At 41.7% G+C, this 23,536-nt stretch overlaps 1 protein-coding gene across 1 annotated transcript in view; it reads right to left on the bottom strand.

The window, feature by feature from the left end:
* Positions 1–1,061: 1,061 nt before the first annotated feature.
* FLT3 (fms related receptor tyrosine kinase 3) overlaps positions 1,062–23,536 on the bottom strand; it is a 46,935-nt gene continuing 24,460 nt past the window's right edge. Inside the window, exons 11-26 of the mRNA XM_074816734.1 lie at positions 21,368–21,533; positions 17,724–17,830; positions 16,364–16,475; positions 14,625–14,803; positions 13,057–13,169; positions 12,827–12,959; positions 12,633–12,737; positions 9,595–9,705; positions 7,415–7,568; positions 6,940–7,070; positions 6,430–6,554; positions 5,950–6,072; positions 5,195–5,306; positions 5,013–5,112; positions 3,660–3,765; positions 1,062–2,680 (exon numbers count right to left, since the gene is read on the bottom strand). Of these exons, the coding sequence (XP_074672835.1) occupies positions 2,546–2,680; positions 3,660–3,765; positions 5,013–5,112; positions 5,195–5,306; positions 5,950–6,072; positions 6,430–6,554; positions 6,940–7,070; positions 7,415–7,568; positions 9,595–9,705; positions 12,633–12,737; positions 12,827–12,959; positions 13,057–13,169; positions 14,625–14,803; positions 16,364–16,475; positions 17,724–17,830; positions 21,368–21,533 (2,012 nt within the window). The 3' untranslated portion in view covers positions 1,062–2,545. The remainder of the gene's footprint in view (positions 2,681–3,659; positions 3,766–5,012; positions 5,113–5,194; positions 5,307–5,949; positions 6,073–6,429; positions 6,555–6,939; positions 7,071–7,414; positions 7,569–9,594; positions 9,706–12,632; positions 12,738–12,826; positions 12,960–13,056; positions 13,170–14,624; positions 14,804–16,363; positions 16,476–17,723; positions 17,831–21,367; positions 21,534–23,536) is intronic.

The following is a 23,536-nucleotide window of genomic DNA, read 5'->3' as shown; positions in this document are numbered from 1 at the left end:
AAATCAGGGCTGATTCCTTGTCTTAGAGTTTGGGTCGTCAAATATTTCGTTCTTGTTCTTTCTTTCTGTTATTGCTAACAAGGAGAGCGCAGTGTCCTTTGCCATTCAATGCTTTTAAGTGACCTCAAACCCTTCTGTTCCTCTTCTTCCCTGCTTAATGATTACTGAATCTTTGCCACTCTCTGCCTACATCTAGCTTAGACTAACGGCATCTCTGCTGGAGGTCTTCAAACAAGCTTAACTCTCTCCACTACAGGGAGAATTTAGGACTTTCTCCAGAGAACCTGCACCTGGAGGAACAGGTTAGGGGTCTGGAGTCTAACAAGAGAAATGTGGGCATTTTCCTTCAAGAATCATGAAACTGCTCCTTAAACAGCACTGGCTGTGGCTCTACACAAAGCTCAGGAATGGACCAGCACTTTGCTAAGTTGTGCTGGAAGCATCCTGGAAAGGAAATGTGCTCCTAGAAGATATTGTTCTTCACTGAATACCTCCTGGAGCTTTGTTCCATCCCTCTCTGCTGTGTGGAGAAGCAGATGCACAACCCTCCTCCACATGTCCAGCCCTTACAGGAGGGTCTTTCTCCTGATTGTACTTCCTCATCGAGTGCCATATTGCCTGAGCTGCTTTTCACATGTGCATCATGAGGAGTTTTTGTTAGTTCCAAGCTTCTCTATTTGCCTTTATATTCCTGAGTCTCAGCTCAGTAGTGATGATGGGGCCAGAAGGCCTCTGTCCACTCTTTTTTTTAATCTTGTGGAAAAACACTGGCACAACTCCCTGGCATGTTTTAAAGCACATGGGATACCCATCTGCTCCTCTATGAGCCAAGTTCACATCTGCTTAGCTTCCAGGGCCAGCTAGGCTTGGATGCAACCAGTTCAGCGTTAAGCTCCTCTAGGTCTGAAGGCAGAAAACCCTTCTCTGCACAAGACACTCAACTCTCACTTTCCAGCTGGTGTAGGCTGTGTGTTAACGGTGCTGAACAGTGACATCTCATTGCTGAACACTTTGAAATTGTGTTATGAGTATGTTAAAAGTCATATATATTTTCCAGAAAATGTGATCTTAAAGTTTTATTTCGATCTTTATATTTCCAATTTATTCTTCAGCGGCTTACAGCTGATTAAAAAATAAATGATTCCTTGATAATTCAACAGTGTTAATAAAAATATACAACTCATAATCACTGTATTACAACATTAATTATTTTCAGACGATGTTAGTAAAGAGCAGCTTGATTTATGTGATAGCATATTCTACCAAAACAGTTATTAATTTATAACACTTGCCACTGGAAATCCCAACAGCATCATGTTTGCATCTTGTACAATGTAAAACAGAAGAAAATGCTTAACCAGTATATACTCAACTTGACTCACTGTGATGTAGACAACTCTATCCTGTTAGTCATTATGAAAGCTTCATTTACAAACCCCCAAACCTCATCATGAAAATAATGTGTCTTTTTATCAGTGTTAAAAACCCATCAAGCCTCTGGTTATTGTACTGAGAGTCTGGGAGAAAGTTAAAGAGACATACTCTCATTTTATTGCAGCAGGGTTCATACAACCAGGCTGACTTCTGGGAATTGGGAGTGATGATATTACACTCCTAAATTGCTACAGAAGATAATTTATTTTAAATTAAACATTTTTATTTGATACTAAAACACACACAGCCCAAATAATGGAATTAGCTATAACTCAGTTGAAGTGAGACTTCCAGTTGGAGACTGCCACCTGGATCTTCTAAACCATGAAGGCAGAAAGTCATCTCCAAATATTTAAGGCAGAAGGTCATCTCCAAATATCACTCGTCCTTCTTGTTTTAGATGCTTATTTTAGGTAGAAAGGAATCACTCCCTGTAAGTGCCTGGCTCTCATCTGCAGATGCAGAATGTAGCCTGGATGACTAGAAACCACCTGTGTACCTAAAGCTTGATGAAATGAACTCACCTGAACTGGACACCTGATGGGAACTTCACAGCAATTGAGATGTTCAGGATAAGAAAGTTATACACACTCAAATGTATAGTTCCTTGTAAAACAAGGCTGATATTTTAAAATTTGGGTATCTAAAGTTGGCTACTCTAATGGCCTTTTTTTCCAACACTCACTGACGTCTGGAGATGAAGATGTGAGTAGTGCTTTTGGAAATCACACCCATTCTCTTTAGATGCATACTCCGTGCTTGTCGACATTGACTAAAACCCCATGGATTTTCTTGTGTTTCCCTGCAACATGGCAAGAACAGTCTGAATTCAATGCATTGATTAGACACTATTTACATAAAATCAGGGAAAGAGATATCCAGTTGCAGACAGAGAGCAAAAAGACCATTGCTTCTGTCTTGTGATAGACGTGTTTGCTGAATTCAAAGAAATGAATTGTGTCTTCTCCTCAAAGTAACATAAATATGGACTGGCCCATAAGAAATGTGAATAGAGCAGCAGTAGGTAACATTTTCTTTTCTTAGTGGTGATATAAAAAAATTGTGGTACATGGAGTTCATGAAAATACTGAGATAAAATCCATAACCCAGATTATTTTTCAACCTGAGTGTCTTCATGCTGGAGCACAGTCAGGGATAGCAGAGATTCCTCATCCCTGCTTACACGTGGTTTAGTTTTGATGCTGGAATTGTGTGTAGAAACATTTTTCTTCATATTCTGGTAAACCTAGAATTGGGAAGAGAAAATAAAAGATATCTTCTGTTATTACTTACTGCACTTGGAAAACTGCTTTTCTCCCTGTGAAGCAGGCACTTGTAAGGAACAGCCCGCCTCCTCTTGAGGGAGAATCACACTCCCATCTGTCTGTTTACTTCCCACTGACTCCAGAGGGAGTCCAGACGACTAAGTGAGATGGACCTTATCCAGCCAAAAAGAGCCGTGTTGAGGAAGAGCACTGGACTGCAAAGGAGGATTTTTTTTTCTAGGTACAATGCTTTAAAGTTGCTCATTAGTTTGCCTCTATGTTTGGCAGCTTCTGTCAGGCTAACAGCCTGCGGAGCCTCAGGGTTGCAAAGGCAAGAGTCATTCACAGCTCCCCACATCACAAAAGGATTGCAAGGACTCTGGACTGGGAAATAATGTGTCTAGTCCAGAGTGGATTCCCAGGTAGTAGTTTAGAAAGGAGTTGCTTTTCCTCCCCGAGGAAGAGATCACAGTCTGGTAAGGATGGAATATGCCTTCCTTGGATCCTGTTTATTATTTTGACATTTCAGAATGACATATGGCTCTCTGTCCAGGAGGATATGGCAGCACATACCTATGGTGGCCCTTCATGAGATCCCTGGCAGGTGTCCCAGGCTCAGCTCGCCTCCCACGGCAGCTATCAGCATCACCAAAACCAATTGCACTGGCTCCTGCCCAAGGGAAGCACATTCCCATAGCACAGGCTGAGAGACTTCAGCCTTCCAGAGTCCCAGTGCAGGCAGTGGGAGGAAAGAAATCCTCATCAGGGAAGTCAGGATTCTTTCTGATGGCAGAAAAAAATTCCCCAAACTCTTACATAGATACATGGGCGATGTATCCATAACACAGTGGTGCAATTGAATAGAAAGCAGAAGACTACTCAGCCCATTGTGATCTACGGGGCTACACACACACACACACACACAGAAGAAACATTTTTCTTCTTGCTGTGTTTACTTACTGCTCCTTCTGCCTCAGCCAGCTGACAGGCAAGAGAAGAAACCAGCCAAGAAAAAGAGGGTCTTTTTCTGGAGTCAAGGGCCCAACAGGACTGCATCAAACAGTAGCTGCAAGAGCAAAGAGATGATACAGAAAACATGTTAGCTGTTGGACTCTCAGAAAGAGGCCAGATTTAGTGTTGCATCAGAGGAAAAGATACAGAAAGACAAGGACAAAGGGTGAAATGAAGAACATGGCTTTACCAGAGGCCTTAGTAAAACCCTCCTCATAGGACTGGGGCCAGGATTTCACACTGGCTGGCACATACTGGCATGCTAACATTGTTTTCCAGTTTTCACACAGAAAATGGTAGAAAGACAATTCCTGTTCATCTTTGAGGCTGAACATGCTCCTTGTGGACTCCATAGTCTTGAGGACACTTTTCACAAGTCTTTTTATGTAATTTGACATCACAAAATCTTTCTGAAGTTTAAACACCATCTTAGAGATTTTGCAGTTTCATCAGGGACCAGTGCAGTACCTATTTGCTGAAGTCCCTTGCAAACTTACTAGGTCAATAGGTTCCCTGATATTTATAAGCCCCACAGCAATATTTCATAGGTCAATCTGTCAGATGCACCTGTACTTTTAATACCATTACAGTCTTTACATGGAGAGGATGAGAACAGTATAGTATCATAGCAAGGCACTGAGTCCCTAGACCGCCTATGAAATGTCTGTCAGAAGAGTTCAGACAACCCAAAGTCTTTCCCTTTCCTCCATGCTCCAGGTCTTGTAGCTTCCCATCACGTTCTCTTGTCTTGTCCCCTGGGGTCCACTTCTAGGCAGAGTCCACCCAGGCACAGAGGCACAGACTGAAATCAGGTGCTGAGAGCACAGGAATAGCTCTCGCCAACTCTTCCTTAGCGGGGTTTTTGTCTAAGAGGAACCCTAGCCTCTTGGAAATGGATCATACACACTAAAGCTTGATTAAAAAAAAAAAAGTTTAGAAAAAATCACCAAAGATTTAATTAATATCCAAAATAAATATGGTATAACATAGCTTTTGCAAAAAGAAAAAGAAAAGAAAAAGAAGTCTGTGATCTGAGAACAAGAGGTTCCCTGGGAAAGGAAGGCATAATTAAATAAAAATAATACATTAGTCCTTTCAAACACAGAACGTTTATTGCTGATCACTTCTACTTTAGGACAAAGCCTGCAGGATCAAGCAGTCTTTTTCAGAGTTAGAGGAAGATCTCACCTTTTGCAGCTTTTTTTGAGCAAGGTACAGTGTACAATAAATAAAAGGTGATACAAAGAGTGACCTAGTAAATATAAACTCCCATGCTGTGCATCACTGAGGAAATACACTTACACATCTTTTGTAGCATAATACGGTCGGTCCATTTTAAATCCACTTTGTATTAATTTGTAGAAGTTTGTATCAACCTGAATACCAGGGTAGGGATTTACACCTGTGGAAAATATTGGAGAATACACGTTAATTCAGAAGCTGCCAAAATCAAGCACTGATCTTTTATTGTGTACAGAACATACCCAAAGAGAATATTTCCCATAGTAATATTCCGTAAGACCAGACATCACTCTTCATTGTGTATGTCCTCTCAAATAAGCTCTCAGGAGCCATCCATTTAACTGGTAAACGAGCCTGCACAGAGAGAGGGAAAGGAGCCAGGTCATGCTGTGACACAGCCTTTCTAGATGACTCACTGTAGTTCTCACTGATTGAGTAGGATCAATTCATGTTTCTTATGTGAAAAGCTGAGCTTCTCTTAGTAGCCCCTTTAAATTTCACTTACAGAGAGAAATAGGCACTTCCAGGGGAGCCAATTAAGCTCATCCATTTTAGATTACTATTTAAGGAAGGGATGAGCTCAGCCCTGGAGGAGCCTTCTTCCCCACTTTGATTTCCAGGGTGAGTAGCTCAGATGGAGATGTCCACACTGTACTTCTTCATATAGCCAGAGGATCTGGTGTACCCCCAGACATATGCTATTGTCCTTGTACTATTATTGTCCATAGCAATAAACAATTCCCAGCACTTCCATCAGTGGATTTCAGTGTGCTTTAGAAAGGACACGGGTGCCATCTCATTTACAGTACTAGCTTGATTAGGTTAATTATAAGCTAAGAATTTGCATTTTCCCAGGGCAGGAAAAAGTGAGATCTCTGCACTGTCTGTACAGATATCTATAAAGCTAACAAGGAATTTGAAAATTAAAAGCTTCACTTTCTTGGTTCCTTATCATTCTTACAATGGTATAAAAACCAGAGAGCACTCAGGAACTTACATTGCCCCTGACAATGTAGTTGGAGTCGTTCACTATGTCTCTGGCAAGGCCGAAGTCACATATTTTTACCACTTTTCCATGGGTCACTAGTATATTCCGGGCAGCGAGGTCTCTGTGAATGCACTTAGAAGGAAAAGAAGAGTTAATGCTCTGCGGCATTTGGTATCAGAAGAAGATAATTCCCTTGTCTCAGAGCTCTCTGAATCGGTGCCTCCTTCCACTTAAACAGTTTGGAGAATGAGCAAGCTGGACAGTACCCGTTGCTTGTGGCAAGGGGACAGGGCCAGAGCAGGCAGAAGTGGGCAGTGCAGCCACTCAGGGTCATGCCTAAAACTGCAATCCAGTCTTTACTGTAAAGTCAGGGAAGGAGATATAGTTCAAGCCGGCCACTGAGTGGCTCTGTTCTTCAGTCTGCCTTTTATATTCTGATCTATTTTTACTGTCTTTTCTATCTAAACAATTTGCTACCCTTCACCATACCGATTTGGACTCAAGAAACTCCATTCCTTTGGCAACTTGATAAGAGAAGCAAAGAAGGTCTTCAAAAGTGAGCACATTAAAATCCTCTTCTTCATCCACCTGTCTGCTTGCATGCTTAATTTCGTCTGTAAAAAATAACCGAAAGTATGAGTTTTCCATGGGCTTCCTCACTTTCTGATTAATTTCACTCACTGTTGAAAGGACTTTCACATGCTTCTACCAAGAACAACACCACAAAGAGCATCTATATTTTGCATCCTTTGCTCAGACACAAAATAAAGGAAAGCGTATTTTTCATACTCAAACACTATGTATAGCATGACCAGAAACATAAGCCTCAGGTCTTAAGTGTTGATGAATGCTTCTCCAGCAAAATTCCTGCCAGGAGGGAAGAGAGACATATGATAGAAAGGGGCCTCCTGTGTTACTGAAGCTAGTCTAGTTAGATCAATAATGTAATAAATGCAATAATAACAGAATTACTATAGATAAAAGGAATTAATCTCTTACCTTCCTCAGAATACAGCACAATCCCACTCGATCCAGATGTCACATTTATGTTTTGACTTCTTTGTGTGATTTCAAATTCATCCTCTCTACATAGAGTCATATTCACAACATACTTCAGGTTAGCTCCCTTCCTGGAGTGGATGACACATTTTCAAAGGTTACACACATTGCATCACATAATCTTCTACACATAAACTGTTTTGCAGTGAAGAAGCATGATCAGTTATTGCTGTTAAAAATTGGGGCACAGACACGAGTCTTCTCAACACTGGAAAGAGAAACAAGGGGTTGCTTGTCTTTTGCAGTCCAGTGAGAAGAGCATCATAAGGAGAATCAAATCTCAGTTCCTCCCAAGGCATTATTTATTAAAGTACATGAGGGCACATTCTCAAGAATCCGATGTTTTCAGCTGAGAATGCAGGTTAAAAAGAGACAGTGGCTTTATAAAGTGTTAAACTGTTGTTGAATGCTTTACCTGGAATTTTGGACCAAATGGACATTGTGGTAAAAGCTGAAGTTATGCTGTTTAAAAATATCTGTCAGTGTCCAGTGAAACTTTTCTCTCTTGCTTCTTAAGTAGTTCAGAAGGTCACCATAGCAACAGTATTCAAATATCAAGTAGATTGGTCCTGAAATAGTTGGAAATGTAAATGCCTCCTGCTATCTACAGCACTCTCCCCATTAAAGCCCTAATGATGCCTCATCTTCTTCCAGGACAAATCTGTATGAACTGTTCCAAGCATCTTCCCTTCCCAGGTAAAAAACCAGTACTGATGGGCAGGTAATGTTTACTGACTAATTACTGACTGTACTGACGCTTTGGAAAGTGTAGCTGATTCTTCCCAGTGGTGCATGTCCCACGGTGGATTGCAAATGACTATGAAGGCACAAAGATCCTTCCCTGTACCAATGGTGCTGTGGAGGACAGCACAGCTGGTAAAGGTGCAACATATTGTCTAAACCATACTTGGTTCAAGCAAAAGATGACCCCTGCTAACTATCTTGATGGTGCAAATTGGTATCATTTGACCTATGCCCTTTCACTATCTGCATTCCCTTCATGCTCTAGAAGTATCCTTCTGTTCTCATGAAGGCCACTAAGTGTGTTTGCTGAGAGGATCTCTAGGAGGGGAAGACCTCACAAGGGGATGTGTTTGAGTGGAGCACTGGTCAGGCCACTTTCTCAAAAATACCTCTGATTCCCAATGAGGCAGGCTTGGAGGAAAGCCGTGACAAGCCACCAAGAGCAGAGCGAATGGCCCAGGAAGAGCTCAGAGTCTGCAAAGTCTTACACCAAAGGAATCACCCCTTCTACCTCAGAAAGACTGAATACGAATTTGTGGATGTTTCTGCCAGGCGGCCCCTGTCAAGCAAGGTAGGGCACACTGTGAAAAGCCTGTAAAGTCTCTCAGAGGATGGATGTGAAAGTGTTGAGAACCATGTAAATGCTTCTGAACATGGGACTTGGGTAAAGCTGGAATTGTCTCTGCCCTACCTGGCCAGACTAAGCAGGTCTTCCCTGCAGCTCTTCTGCCTACACCATCACATCTTGCTGAATTTTCCAGAAGGCAGTGGCAGCCTGTATAGTTTCAAATCAGCTAAAGCCACCACCAACAATCTATTGCTTTCCTCTTATGCCTCAAATATCTTTGCACGACATTATTGCTGTTGATGCAAACTGGGGAAACAAGAGTTCTTTTTGGTTTTTCTGACTTAATAAATATTCGTGGCAGAAAATCTGTCAAGTTTTTCAGGGGCAGATGTTATAATTCATGATATGGACAAACACTGGATAAAACCCTGCCCTTCCCCCAAGGTGATCTGTTCTTCAGCCTCTCCTCACCCGCTCCTGTTCACTGCTGGACTGGCCAGAGAAAAAGTTCTTGGGACAAGAATATCCATGTATGTTGCCTCAATGACAATTGATGACAACATGAGTCACACAATAATTAATAAGATATAATATCTTGCCACTTTCATCTTAGCCCATCTTTGCTTAGTTCTTTCCATCTTCAGTTTATTTTTACATTCAGTCATTTTAAATGTTTTCTCTCTTTTCATTATTCACTTCTCTCCTACTCTTTCTTTGGGTGTCCCTCCCACTCCTGCTCTTTTTCAGTTTCTTTCCTTTCCTGACTAGCTTTTAGACATTTTCCCCTTCCTTTCTACAACTTCACTTTCTACAACTTTCGTGGTGAGCCACGTGATTTAAGAAAAAAAATTATAATTTCTTATATGAATATAATCATGTGGATACAAAAATACCTTACACCAGATAAGTTTCTCCTTTTCACTTAATAAACTGGCCCATATCCATGCCATCACCACTGTAACAGGAAAACCTCTTCCACAAAAGTGCTGTTGTATCACTTCATCAAGTACAATTAGAAAGGACCCATTTCTGTACACATGCATGGCCTTAACTTTGCTTTCAGTTCATCTTCATCTTATTTTGGGTCAGCACAGAACAGCAAAATTGTTTGGGCTAAGACAGGATTCAGGGATGAAGAGGGCAACAGCAGCACTAGTGATAAGTGATTAATTATGGCTTGGATGTTTTTAATACTGATTTCAGTGATCAGTTTTGATACTTCTTTTCTGTTCAGGAGTCCTCATTAGTCTGAAGGTTTTAACTGGTACCTTTACACAAATTACCTGACACAGTACAAGCTCCTAGTAGGTTCACGATATTTTCATGGCTTCCAATGTGAGTCATCATTTTCAGCTCAGACATTAGAGCATCTTTTTCTGAAGCATCAGGTTTTTCTGTAAAAGTAATGACACAGGTTCAGAAATCTCCAGCAAAGAAATAAAAATGTACATGATTGTGATGTTTTGTCACATGTAAGTCTTCATTTCAAATTAATTGGACTGACAGTACATTTGGGAACATCCTAAAAAATTGTTTACTGTATAAAAAGTTTTCACCAAAGTTGGAAAATAAATGTGCGTGTAAGTGTGGATCATATGAATGCTTGGGAAAGCAGTCACAAAACGTTCATGTTTGTCATTCTTGGGCTGGCAAGGAATGGCAGCAGTGTATAAAGGTGTTCACAAGCACAGAAATAATGGCAGTCAATCCTGTTGGAAAGAAATGCTAAGAGAGAAAAATGTCTTAACAGCCATATGGCATGCAATCCAACAGCTAAGAAGGTCACCCTGTTTTCAGTAATAGCTTTAGGCTTGTTTTGGAGCAAGTATTCACTCCTCATGACCTCCGTGAACTGGAGACGTGAACCAAAATGACCAAGTTGAACTTCCATAAAGACAACCACAAAGCAGTGGGTCAAGGAAGTGTAAAGCTGATGTACATGTGCAAATAGGGGTTGAAGAGCTGGATGACAGTGCTGGCAGAAATGGACTGTGTGGGTACACAGGTGAGCAGGGTGCTGGTGCTGCTGCTGACTTGAAGCTTATCCTGTTACATATGGAGAGAGTTGTGGTACTTGGGACCCAATGAGGCAGCAAGGGACCCTCCTGTGCTTGCTGCCACAGAGGCTTGCTTCTGGACACTGCTTTAATGAGGGATCAAGACAGTTTGGAGAGAGGCCAGATCAGAGAAGAAAGGAAGATTAGAGGTTTAAGAAGCCTGACCCATAAGGAGTGATGGAAAGAAATTGCTTTGTGTCACCAAGAAGAAAAGACTACAGGAAGATGTGCTGGAAGTTTTGCAAACAAGCTAACTCAGACACAGGAGGCGAAGGGAGTGCAACAGCTAGACAGCATTACAAGAATAAGTGATCTTACTCCAAAGTCCACAGAGTCACCAATGTGACCAGCAGGCTAATCTGCACTATGAATATGGTTATCACAATTAAAGAGGAAGTGGTCAGAGACCTGCTACACCACTTGGATGCACACAAGTCTGTGGGACCGGTTGGGTTATACCCAAGGGGGCTGAAAGAGTTGGCAGATGTGCTCACCAAGCCGCTGTCCATGATTTACCTGAAGTCATGGCTAACTGGGGAGGTCCCATTGGACTGGAGGGTGGCAAATGTAACACCCATCTACAAGAGAGGCAGAAAGGAGGATCCAGGAAACTATAGACCTGTCAGTCTGACCTCGGTGCCAGGGAAGGTCATGGAGCAGGTCATCTCGAGTGCCATTAAAAGTCATATAATGGACAACCACAGGATCAGGCCTAGTCAGCATGGGTTTATGAAAGGCAGGTCCTGCCTGATAAACCTGATCTCCTTCTATGACAAGATGACCTGACTATTGGATGAGGGAGAAGCTGTGGATATTGTCTACCTGTATTTTTGAAAAGCATTCGACACAGTTCCCCATAGAATTCTCATAGAAAAACTGGCTGCCTGTGGCCTGGATGAGCGTATGGTCTGCTGGGTCAAGCACTGGATGGATGGATGGTCCCAGGGAGCGGTGGTCAATGGAGCTAAATCCAGCTGGCGGCCGGTCACAAGTGGTGTTCTCAGGGCTCGGTGTTGGGACCATTTCTGTTCAACATCTTTATTGATGATCTTGATAAGGACATAGAGTGTATCATCAGTAAGTTCACAGATGACACCAAGTTAAGCGGGAATGTCGATTTACATGAAGATAGGGAGGCACTACAGAGGGACATGGATAGTTTGGATCAGTGGGCCAACGTTAACGGGATGAGCTTCAACAAGGCCAAGTGCCAGGTCCTGCACTTGGGCCACAACAACCCCATGCATCGCTACAGGCTTGGGGAGGTGTGGCTGGAGAGCTGTGTGGAAGAGAAGGATCTGGGGGTTCGAACTGACAAGCAGATGAACATGAGCCAGCAGTGTGCCCAGGTGGCCAAGAAAGCCAACGGCATCCTGGCTTGTATCAGAAATAGTGTGACCAGCAGAAGTAGGGAGGTGATAGTCCCCCTGTACTCTGCACTGGTGAGGCCACACCTGGAGTATTGTGTCCAGTTTTGGGCACCTCAATACGAGAGAGATGTCAAGGTGCTGGAGCGAGTGCAGAGGAGGGCAACGAAGCTGGTGAAAGGCCTGGAGAACAAATCCTATGAGGAGAGATTGAAGGAGCTGGGACTGTTTAGTTTGAGGAAGAGAAGGCTGAGGGGAGACCTCATCACTCTCTGCAACTACCTAAAAGGACATTGCAGAGAGGTTGGTGCTGGTCTCTTCTCACAGGTGATTAGTGACAGAACAAGAGGGAATGGCTTTAAGCTCCAACAGCGGAGGTTCAGACTGGGCATTAGGAAAAAATTTTTCACAGAAAGAGTGGTCAGACAGTGGAATAAGCTGCCCAGGGAGGTGGTGGAGTCACCATCCCTGGATGTGTTTAAGGGTCATTTAGATGAGATGTTGGGGGATATGGTGTAGGGGAGAACATGATAGAGTAGAGCTGATGGTTGGACTCGATGATCCCAAGGGTCTTTTCCAACCTGAATGATTCTGTGATTCTGTGAATTTAGAGTGCTATGCTTTAGAGTGCTTTAGAGCAGAGCACCTCCATGCTTCCCCACACAACCCAGATCTGTGGTGCGTAGGACAAATGCAACACGCTGCAGGAAGAAGGCACTTCAGCAATACTTTTCCAAACAGAAACAGAATTTTGAAAGCATTTTGAAAGGATTTTGAAACCAAGTATTTTGAGGTGTAGCTGCTAGTCTGTATATAAAGGGATTTCTTCCAACACTACTGCTTTGGAGTTGCCAGAATACATCACTGCTTGCAAAAGGCACCCAGAGTTTATCGTACCTTTGAGCATTTTGACTGCGACCTGGACCGAATCTCCTGCGTTGTTAATTCCATAAGCTGTCGCATTCACCACTTTCCCAAAAGCCCCAGAACCGAGGACCTGTCCTACAAGAAACAATATGCCATTATTATTTGCGGCTGGTACAGCACAGGCTGCTACTCCAACATTGTGGTTTGCCTTGTGGACTGCTCACCAAATTCCAGATTTTCCCTGGGAAATTCCCATTTGAGATCATACTCGAATTCTCTGAAGTCAATGTAGATGTACTCGTTATCCAATGGGCCTATCATCTGTATCATTTGCAACTGACTTTCATATCTAAATTGCTTTGGAAGAAAAAAAAAGTGGAATAAGTCTTAGAGAAGAAGCAGCAGCCTGATAGGAACAAAAGAAGAAGGGGCAGGTTTTTATGTTTGCTTTTACCTTTTTGTATTTATGAAAAATGAATACAAACAAAAGAGCAATCAATAGGAGTAAAAATCCAATGGAGATATAGAATGCAGCACTGTCCGGAGGGGAAGAAACAGCTCCTGCAACTTTAAGAGATACATATTACTACCCACTGAATCAGAGCTTGTGTGTACAGCTAAAGGTGCAAGGAGAACCTCTGGTGACTGCCAGTTGCAGTGCCCTCATGTCTGGGCCTCCTCTGCATGGGGAATGAGACAGAACCACATGCAAAGCAAGGAGCTGGGCAGGAGGCTTTAAGTGCTGGGTGATTCTGACATCTGTTTTCATGTTAAAAAAATGCTACACCAATTAACAAATCTAAGTGCATGGAGGTGTTGGTGTGATCGATGGATTGGACTTTGTGAGCATAAACAGGAATAAGCACTTCCTCTTCTCATTGCATCTTCCCCCTCTCTCCCTGTGCCTTGCCCCAAGCAATGTGTGTTAGGTACCAAAGCACCAGTTACCAGCAGGCGGACTGTTCATAACCTGCTCGGAGCATTGCTCTGCTGCTCAGCCAGGAGCTCACTTAACAAGTCAAGACCATACTATAAGGCGTTGGTGGGTAGGTAAGTGTTACATGAGACCTGTTCTCATATTCTGCTAGTTTCTAAGACTGTAAGTATTGTGCTTACTTTCTGTTGTAATTTCAACATAAATGCTCAATCTCTGTCAGTGGTCACAGTTTCTGCCAGCTGTAGTCAAAAGCACCAAACTGCTTATTCATCCATGACAAAGGAAATCTCTGTACTGCAAATATCTGGGTGCTTCAAAACACTTCCCAGGTGTCACAGCATGTTCCCTGTAACTGAAATATTTTGCCCTGGTAAGTGTATACGGTGTTACAAGTATAAAGTGCATGGGCAAATAATCATATTGACTTTTTTGTTCAATGAGGAAAGAATCTCTCATGCCTTCAACAAGAAGAGAGACTGCACAGCAGTTCCCAAACCAGGGGTTAGCCTTCTGCCACCTGCCTACAGCAGTTTAAGAAGGTCTTACTGTGCTCCCCAGTATTCTCTGCTGCCTCCCAGACAGGGACTAACCCTTGAGTGGGTCTGTTGGCTCAGTCATGCTCTTGCTTGGTTGTGTGATGACCTCCATGGGGTGAGGAGAGCTCCCACAGGCATTTCTGGCAGCACCACAGTGGCCTCCAGGAGAGGAACAAGAGCTAACACTTGCCACCAGCTACCAAAGTGGCTTCAGCTTTTCCCAAAGCTGATACCTCCAGGTTTCAGGTAGGGATTACTAAGATTAAATAAAAAAGCAGACCCCACCATTGCCATGGCTCCATCCTGCACTTCCTATCTGTGTGAAATTTCTGCTTATTTTAATGAGGGAGACCCCTGCTTTGGGACCAGAGGAAAGACACATGTATCTCCCATTCACCCACCATTTCCCACACTGTGTGCACACAGTGCTTGTGTTTTACCTGCAATGCCATTGCATGGTCAGCCATTTAGCCAGATAAAAACTACTGTAAGTTCTACCATATTAGCTTTAATTGAGAAAACCTGTGCTAAAGCACTGGCTTATGGTACCTGACAGGTTAATGAAACTCTTTTCGCAGGCTGAACCAGCAGAATTGTTTGCACAGCACTCCACAGAGAAGGTGGTTGTTGTCTCCTTTACATCTAAAGTACTGCTTGAAATCCACGACCCCAAGGATCTCCTCTCTGGCAAGAAGTTGTGAATTCCCTCAGTGATTTCTTCTGTACAGCTGAAAAAGAAAGCAGACCAGTTTTGATTTTTGGCTCACAGTGGCATTTTCCAGGGAAGAAGGTGGGATGCTTCAAAACATGTCTTACATCTGTATGCGAAGGGAGGGAAAGAGGGAAGGATAGATGAGCTTGCTTTTTGTCACTGTTAGAGGGAGGCTTCAGAGCAGTTGCCAGTCTTATTTTTTGGTGGTGGGCATGGCAGGGTCAGAAGGGGGTCAACTGGGTTCCCTACCTCCTACACTGGGCTCACTCCCACTCTCCATCACTGCCCTGGCAGGGCACCTGCAGGTCCTGACCTTCAGGACCTCCACCAATTTTCACAGTTGACAACGACCCCCTCCTACTGCATCTATTCCCACTGGTTTCACCTTCACCTCACTCAAACCACTAAGCAGCTCCAAATGAGCTGCTACTAAAACAATAGATACAAAATGAACCCACAGTAAAAGTTCTAACTCCTTTCCCTGAAGGTATGTGATTTCAACCACGAAGTTTCTCTCACTCAAGATGGAGAGCATCTGCCCTGTATTAAGGACTTAAATAAGACCTGATATGTAGAAAGAGGAAACATTATATTCAAGGGAAAGGAAGCCCACACAGAGATAATTTTGATAATTTTGACTTTCAGCTTTTCTATCATTCATCAGCTTACTGCCTAATTTACTGTCCACACAAATAAATGAGTGAGTAAGTAAATAAATAAAACTTAATCATCTCTACACAGTACTACCTTCTACTTGTGGAATTTCCCAAGAAAAGAAATGTCACAGCATTTTCTTTCCAGAAAGATGTTTTAAAGAGTATTTCAAACTCACTAGCTGGATGTTTTCTTTCCTTTTCCATTTCTGCACAGATTGATGTTAGGAAGCCTTTTCAGAGGTATGGATGAGAAAATGGTCTAGACAGTTTTTTATATCTAGTTAAAATACTTAGAGCTTTATCCACAATATTCCAAAAGATAATTTGATCCAGTACTCTTCTGCACCATGAGGTTATTAGTTCTTTAGCATAATAAATAAACACTGCAGAGTTCATAAAACAGCTCAAAGCTGTTTCAGCATCTCTTGAAATTTTAGGGCCTGAGTCATTGCCCTAAATAAACAGAGGAAATGGAAACACTCTCACTAACTTTACAGGAAACACTCTCACTGTCTTTACTGGTCACAATAACAGCTGTATTAACCAAAGCATAACCAATTAATCAAGCCCATATTAACCAATGCATTCCCTGAATGCCCTCTAAATTTTATAGGCCAAGAGAAAAGCTTAGATAGGACTTTGTAACTACCTAACTGTTGATATAAACCCAGTGGGGTTTATTTCAGTGTAAAGAGCCTGAGATACAGATCTTTACAGACTTCACTTGATGCCAATATAAAAATTGAAAACTTTCCCTCATTTTGGTGATCTGGCTCCCCTGGAGTGGGCCACCATGTCCCCTTGTACAAATGGGCGAAGGCGCATTTTACACTTAGTTTGTTACACGCCAGTCTTCATTTAACTAAGGATAGCTCAGATACGGTCTTTGCAATGAACCAAAAAGAGGGAAGATGATTTACTTGGATGAGTTCAGTTCAGGACAGTTTCTCCAAACCCAGGATGAGGCAGGGTAACTGTCAGCAGTGCAGGAGATCTGCTTGAACAACAGCTGCATCGTTACTTCAGGCTTTCCTACAACAAGATAACACAAGACAATTTCTGTCAGCACATCAGTAACCAAAACCCTTCATGTTTATGTGGCAATGCTACACCTGCCAAGACCAAGATCTGCTTCTGTTTTCAAAATAACCCACCCACATGCCACTGTGAGAGCTGGGTGCAGCCCTCAGCCCTGTGCCTTGGTTCTGTGGGATGGGAGTGTGGTCAAGGCAAGGGGAGCAGCCACTTCTCTGTACAGGCACAGCCAGACCAAAACAGTGGCAGAGCCAAAATTAGAAGTCTTGACTTCTGCTTTTCTGACTCGGAGCAACCATTTGGCCCTAGGACTCCACTGACACCCCAGATTTGGGTGTCCAGCTCATACAAAATGTGCACAGAGGATCCCTTTATAAATAATATATAATAAATAATGATCCCTAACCTAAAGCAAGGGTGAGGTGCTGCAGTCATGTGGCAGAACTGAGGTAACTGAGAGCACCAGGCAAGACTTGATTTGCGGAAACAGACTCTACAACTTGGAGAGTTATAAAGCAGGTATGTTTACTCCGGCGCCGGGGTGCAAGGGGATTTCTCCACAAAGTAGGTGATCATTTCCTTGTATCAGACTCTGCATGTGTGCGAATTGTGGGCAGGGGTGTAGGAGGCACTGCAGCCCTAACATATGTGTCACACAGCAAAGGGTCTCCAGACTAACCGCATTAACTCACAAATAGCATTAGGAAAAAAATGACATAAACTCACCATAGAAAGCTAACAGCTAACAAGGATAAGTGTTTCCTCTGACTGTGTATCTCATGTGGTCTCTACAGCAGTCACATATATTCCAGCTTTGTAGAATTAGAATATAGTCACTCTAATTTACAAAGTTCCTAGGCTTTGTGGTTTTCTTAAGAAACATTAATTTTCTCGGTATATGACTAATTTTTCATGTTCTGTCCTCTCTGTTTATGGCAGACTAAAGGGAAGAGAAAAAAAACTAACAACTTCTACCTCCTTCCTCTTTTCTCCATACCTGATCAACACAAGAAATATGACCCACAAGCAGCCAGCATCCTTCTCTGACCCAGTGCCTGGATTTCAGCAGTGTAGGGCAGTGTGAAAAGAATCACATTTTTGCCTTGTGCTTCTCCATTTTTAACAATAAATCCATGTAAATGAAATGGGGAATACCAAGAGAAAAGCAACATATTAGCTCCAGTTATATCAGTGGCAAAATCTCAGACTTTGCCAAATATTCACAGGGATCATTTTCTCACTTACTTCTCACGTACAGAGAGAATTTTTTTGTCACGACCATATCATGATTTTCAGCATAAAATACATATATCCCAGGCTGGTGCTGATGGTCGCAGAACTTTGACGAAATGCTGTGGAGCAAAGAAAAGGAGAGAAAAGGCAAAAGACCAACTTGAAAAAGATTTAAAATGTAGCCAAGACTCATATATATGTTTGAAACAATTCAACATCTTTTAATGAGGAATCCAGACTAAATTATTTTTGATTAGAGAATATAAACCCCAGAATGTAACTGTTTTGATAAGAGGATTGTTTTTTTCCTGCAGTATCGATTTCATTCTGCAATGTTTCTCATAGTTCCTGCAGGGCATGTGGGCTGTTAGGTTGTGATTTTGTTACCAATCCATTGGAAGACAGGTATATAACACATCCTGGTGCAGATACTAAGACCAGGATATATATCATCTTACAGAGATGGCATCCTATTTCTGTCCTTTTGACTAGGTTATCGTTGTCAGGATGATTATCATATTTAAATGGCAGGTATTACAACTCACCAACATTAGAAGAGCACTTAAGAAAATGTCATCTTAGGTTTAGTTGCTGGCACTTTGGGGGCAGATATTTTAGCTGACTGCCCAAGGAAAACTGAGTAGGAGGCCCCCAACTCAACTTCAGTGATAAAGGCAAGCAGGCATATCAGGGAGTTTGAAGCAGACAGAAAAAAGACAGCATGTACCAGTAATTTGCAAAGTAAGAGAATGCAGTAACGAGCTTGGAACAAGAAATCTGGATAACTAAAATCATGGTGTTTCTCCTTAAGCAAGGAGAATGAGTTCATACAAATGAACTAAGAGATCAAGTCACTTTGCAATTCTCGAGCAAGAAAACTCACATTGAAGCCACTGGCAGTTTAGCCTTTACTGACTTTTGAATGTCTTCATTTGAAATGGCCTTAAAGATGTCCCTGAACTCAGGGACTTTTTAAAATCAGACCCCTTTTAAGATCCCTCAAAATAGATACTGAAAGCAGGAGAAACCATAAATCATCTGTTACTTTTGAAATCCTAAATCTGAAGGATCAAATCCTAATGACATAATGAGAAAGTCATTAAAAAAGAATGTGTCTGATACCTGAAAATATAAGATGACATGAGATAAACATTATAAATTTAACAGAGGTCATTCTGTGTATGAAAACTCATTTGCTCTTAGGAGGGAAGTGAAAATCAGTAGTGTGCTAAAACAGAGAGACAACAAATGCAAATAGAAAATGGAAATTCTGAAGGAATCTCTGAAAACGTGTAAGGGCACTGACAGGAGACATGAATCCTTGGGACCTGAAATTAAAAGCTAAAGAAAGGGACAGAATTAATAAAATTTAATATGAACTATAATCAGGAGGGACAATTTGATAAGGAAATGGTAGAAATAAATAAAAAAGAAAAATAGGAAATGAAAAAGGATATGAAAAGAATAAAGTAGAAGTGTTGGGAGACAGGATTACACAGAAGTCAACTAACATACGTAAAGTCAGGCTCACAATATGTTAAGGTATGTGATGACCTTCCTTGTTTTGTTTTGAGAAACCTGCTTTAAAAACACATCAAAATCTGCTGCACTACAGTTTGTAGGCAGGATCTCCTGATCTCACTACCCCTTGCTGCTTCTGGGGACTTCAAACTGAATGAAATATCTACCCTAACTCTTTTTGCTCAGGTGATACATGTCTATCCAACGCTAGTATTCAAACAAAACTGGATATCTGTGGGGGATGTTTGCATAGAAAAATGTACTTGTCAGATGAAATAATCACCAAATTAATGTATTTTTCCCTCGATTATATTTTTCCGTAAAATAAATAGGATGATAAATAAATGTAAAGTATAACTACCTAAAATGAACATTAAAAAAAAAAGTATTTAATCAACAATGCAGTCAGATGGATGACTGAGTTATCTGAAGCAGCCTCCAGGCCATGATTTGGTGATGCTTGGGGTGGTGAGGCAGCCATGGCCATGGCTGTGGCTGTGGCCAGTGCAGGGCTGGCGGCAGCTGAGCCAGCCCAGAACACACTGCTCCAGGAACACAGGCTGGACTTTCCCCTGTCCGGCAGATGGTGATCAGCACTCAGCAACCGCTACTTCGGTGCTGCAAAGGCCATCTGGAATGACTCATAAACCCCAGGCCACCAGCAGCTGCACCTGACCGATTAATGAGGGTTACCTAAGCTATTTCAAGAGTTTTCAAAATTGTTATTGTTGGCCCAGTCCACAGCACCTTCTTCTTATCTGGATCGAATTTACACCAGCTGTCAATCATCCAAGCAAAACTGACTTTTGCTCTTACAAGCAGTGAGAAGCGGTCCATACCAGCTGCAAAGCAAATCAGCTCAGCATTATCAGCTGGAGGGAGGTACCTACTGGTTAAGGATGAGCAAATGCCCATGGCCATCCCCTGAGACCTCATTTCCAAGATCAATCTTGACCACAAAGAAGAGATCTGTCTGGCCCATGTCAGGCATTGCAGATTAGTCACCAACACCCACCCAATGCTATCAAAGTTTGCTGACAGCCCTCACTTTATCAGCAGGGACAGAGTTCCTGTGGCCACTGTCAGGAGATGACAGTTTACTAATCTGAACTAAGCTGTCTCTGAACCTCATCAATGTCTGACTCAATACACCATCTGATGCAGATGAAAAGGCCAGTCTGTTGCAAAGATGACTTGACAAGCTAGTGGATAAAATCGAGTGTACCAAAATACTAAGGAAAGAAATAATAAAAAGAATAATCAAGGCTGTGACACAGTTTTATGCAGAGGCTAAGAGAGGTTGTAAGAATATGAGAAGAAATCAGTGCAGCTGCATTAATGCCTGCCTAGGTCCTGCTTGGTTTTAAAGCTAAAAATTTAAAAGAGCAGCTTGGCTTTATTTTCATTGAGGTGAATAAGAGCTGTTACCTTGAAAGCCATGGGACTACTCTGAAAGAAACTCTGAAGGAAATTAGATAATGTTATCAAGAAATTAGAAAGCCTAGGGAATGGAGAAAACATTATCCTTAAACAGGATTCATGCCAGAACTTCATTGTAGGAAATAACAAAAAAGGTAGATAACTAACAGGTTTATTCAAAACATGTTTTGCAGCAGTGGAAGAATACATGACCTGGGTAATGAGCAGAACGGTATGTTTCTGTGGCACAGGCACAGTTGAACAGCTCTAACAGTGGCCTGGGAAACTATGGGGCCCTGGACTTGATTTGAGCAGTTTGAAAGACACTGGGAACATCATCAAGAACAGGATGACAAAAGGGGAACATGTAGAACTTGTGATCCAGTATGAAAACTGCAGCAGATCTGTAACTGAGAAATTATGTTAGAGAGAAAGGGCATGGCAAAATGCATACAAACTAAAGGGTTGATAGATGCACAACTTACCAAGGGGTTTATTATAACATGGAGAATAAAGTGATTCTAGAAGTTATCTACATGAACTGCTGTTGAAAGCCAAAATAATGTTTGAATGTCTTTTGTTAACATAGCTTCATCACGTGGCCCATCCACATTTTAAAAACACAAATAGAGTACAAAACATGCACAATAAGCAGTCAAAATGAGATATAAAGAGGAAACATTATTATATCAAATGATTCCAAAATATTCAAGTACCTGTGTCCATCCACACTGTAAATTTGTTTACATGGAAATGTTTTTTGGGAAAACAGCCACATGCATCTAACTGGTGGATATGCTGTAAAGTTAACTTCGAAGCAAAACTCCTCCTCACCAATTTCAAAATCTTCTTTAGAGTCAGTTATATTTATAAATCCCTTTTCTGAAAAAAAAAAAAAAAGATATTATATTACAAAGGCTGGACTGCTTAATGAAGGAATTTTGACAACTGTATGTTTTTCATTTTGGTTATCACAAGCAAAAAAAAGCACCATGTTACATCACAAAAGGCATCCTGTTAATCAAAATAAGATAACGCTTCAAAGTAGTGTTGAAATGATGTCATTGTGTTCGGCTGCAGACAAATGATCAGAGCCTGCTGAAGTTGCATATTTGGTCAGACCAGAGCCCTTCCCAAATGGTCCGACATTTCTCCCCAGTCTAGCCTACAAGAGCCACAGGGCCAACAACACCATTATTTATTCGGATTGTTTTAGGTGTGTGTTCCAGGCATTAACAGATGCATTCCCTGGCTTTCCTCTAGCAGGGAACAAAACCAGGTGGGACCTCCACTATAATCAGGTGTTAATAGTAGTTGTTTCTCTTTCCCTGAAATGAGCTGAAGATTTTGCAAATAAATCTTGTAGCTGCTTCTTTATTTCTCCATCTAAATTAGACATATTTGATGCAAGACAACAGCAACATGAAAAAGTGTTTTGAAGATGTGCATGAACCATGAACTGCTGGTACTTGCCCTGCTATGGTGGGATTAGTTTCACCTAATGGAGCTGCCTGAAGTTCAGTGACCCACCTAAGCTACTTGTTTGGACCTCTGATAAACTCAGTGGAATGAGACACGCATGTCCAGATGTATTTCATCCTAAAATAGAAGACAACAAAGATGTACTGAACTGCTTAAGAAAATATCTGTTTCTTGACACTGACTGCTGAAGGAACCAAAGTAATTGCTGGGGCTAGATGTCTCATGATGTGAAATGAATCCCACCCAAAGAGGCTGAACAGCGGACACATGTGGGAGGAAGTTGTCCTAAAGGCATCAGTGGGGCTAGAATCCACTCCATAAAAATCACAGAATCATATACATTGGAAGAGATCTCTGGAGATGTCTAGTCCAGCTCTTGCTCAGAGCGGGTCCAACTAGATGAGGTTGCTCAGAGCCATGTCCAGTTGAGTTTGGGTATCTCCAAGGAAGTAGAGTCTACAACATCTGGGAAACTTGTGGCAGCGTTTAATCAGCCACATGGTGAAAAACTGCACTGTAGAAATATTGCTGGACTGGGTTTTTCCTTTTGAATGTTTTTCTTCTGGTTGTAACCCTATATTCTGCTTGGCATGTTTTATCTCTGTCTAGCTTACTGGTTTAAAAAATACTATCTGGAAACTCCCATATAAACCACAAAAATTTCAGTATTTTAAAACATGAAGCAATTCCTTTCATGACTGTTTTCCTACTTTTTGATATTAAAGGCTTATTGGTTTTATAAATCAGACCTTCATCTTTTGAATGATCTTTTGGACCTCATCTTTCCAGGGAGAATGTCATCTTTATGTGTATTGTTAACAACATGACCAGCCAAGAGTAAAAGCTTTCTCCAGAGTGCGCATAAGGACCTTGGAGCAGGCTATACCATTTCTCTGGAAAACAGCTCAGAAAAAGTAGTTTATTTCTTGAAGGAGAAAGAAAATAGCACATTATTTCTTGGCTTATCATTTTTTGGCAGGTTTAAGTGTATTTCTGCCAGAGAAAGAGTGAACATGATTATTCAGTAATGACAGAGAGGTGAGATGAAATTCTTGAGACTGGAATCAAAGCTTTCAAGTCTCTGTATTTATTGTATTTGTTTATTTGTTGCTTTAAACCTAATATGTGTTGCAAAATAGCTTGCATATTCCTGAATCATGATTGCGTAGTGCTAAAAATTCTTTATTCAACAGTGGTGGAAACTGAGCATAAGAACTGCAGAAACAAAGAGCCTTGCAGCTGCAGTTGTTGGCATGATCTCTGTTGCACTTTAAAGTGGCCTAACTACCCTGTCTGAGCTGACCAGCTACACAAGATGGGATAAGTTGGTGAAGTACCAATTAGCAAAGAGCAAACAAGAGCTGTCTGGCTGCAAGGCATTATTAGAGATTAGAAGACAATCC

This window comes from Strix aluco, chromosome 2, assembly GCF_031877795.1.
Source record: "Strix aluco isolate bStrAlu1 chromosome 2, bStrAlu1.hap1, whole genome shotgun sequence".
Classification (NCBI taxonomy): domain Eukaryota; kingdom Metazoa; phylum Chordata; class Aves; order Strigiformes; family Strigidae; genus Strix; species Strix aluco.
The sequence above is the reverse complement of the archived record's forward strand: the minus strand, read 5'-3'. Positions and strand labels throughout refer to the sequence as shown.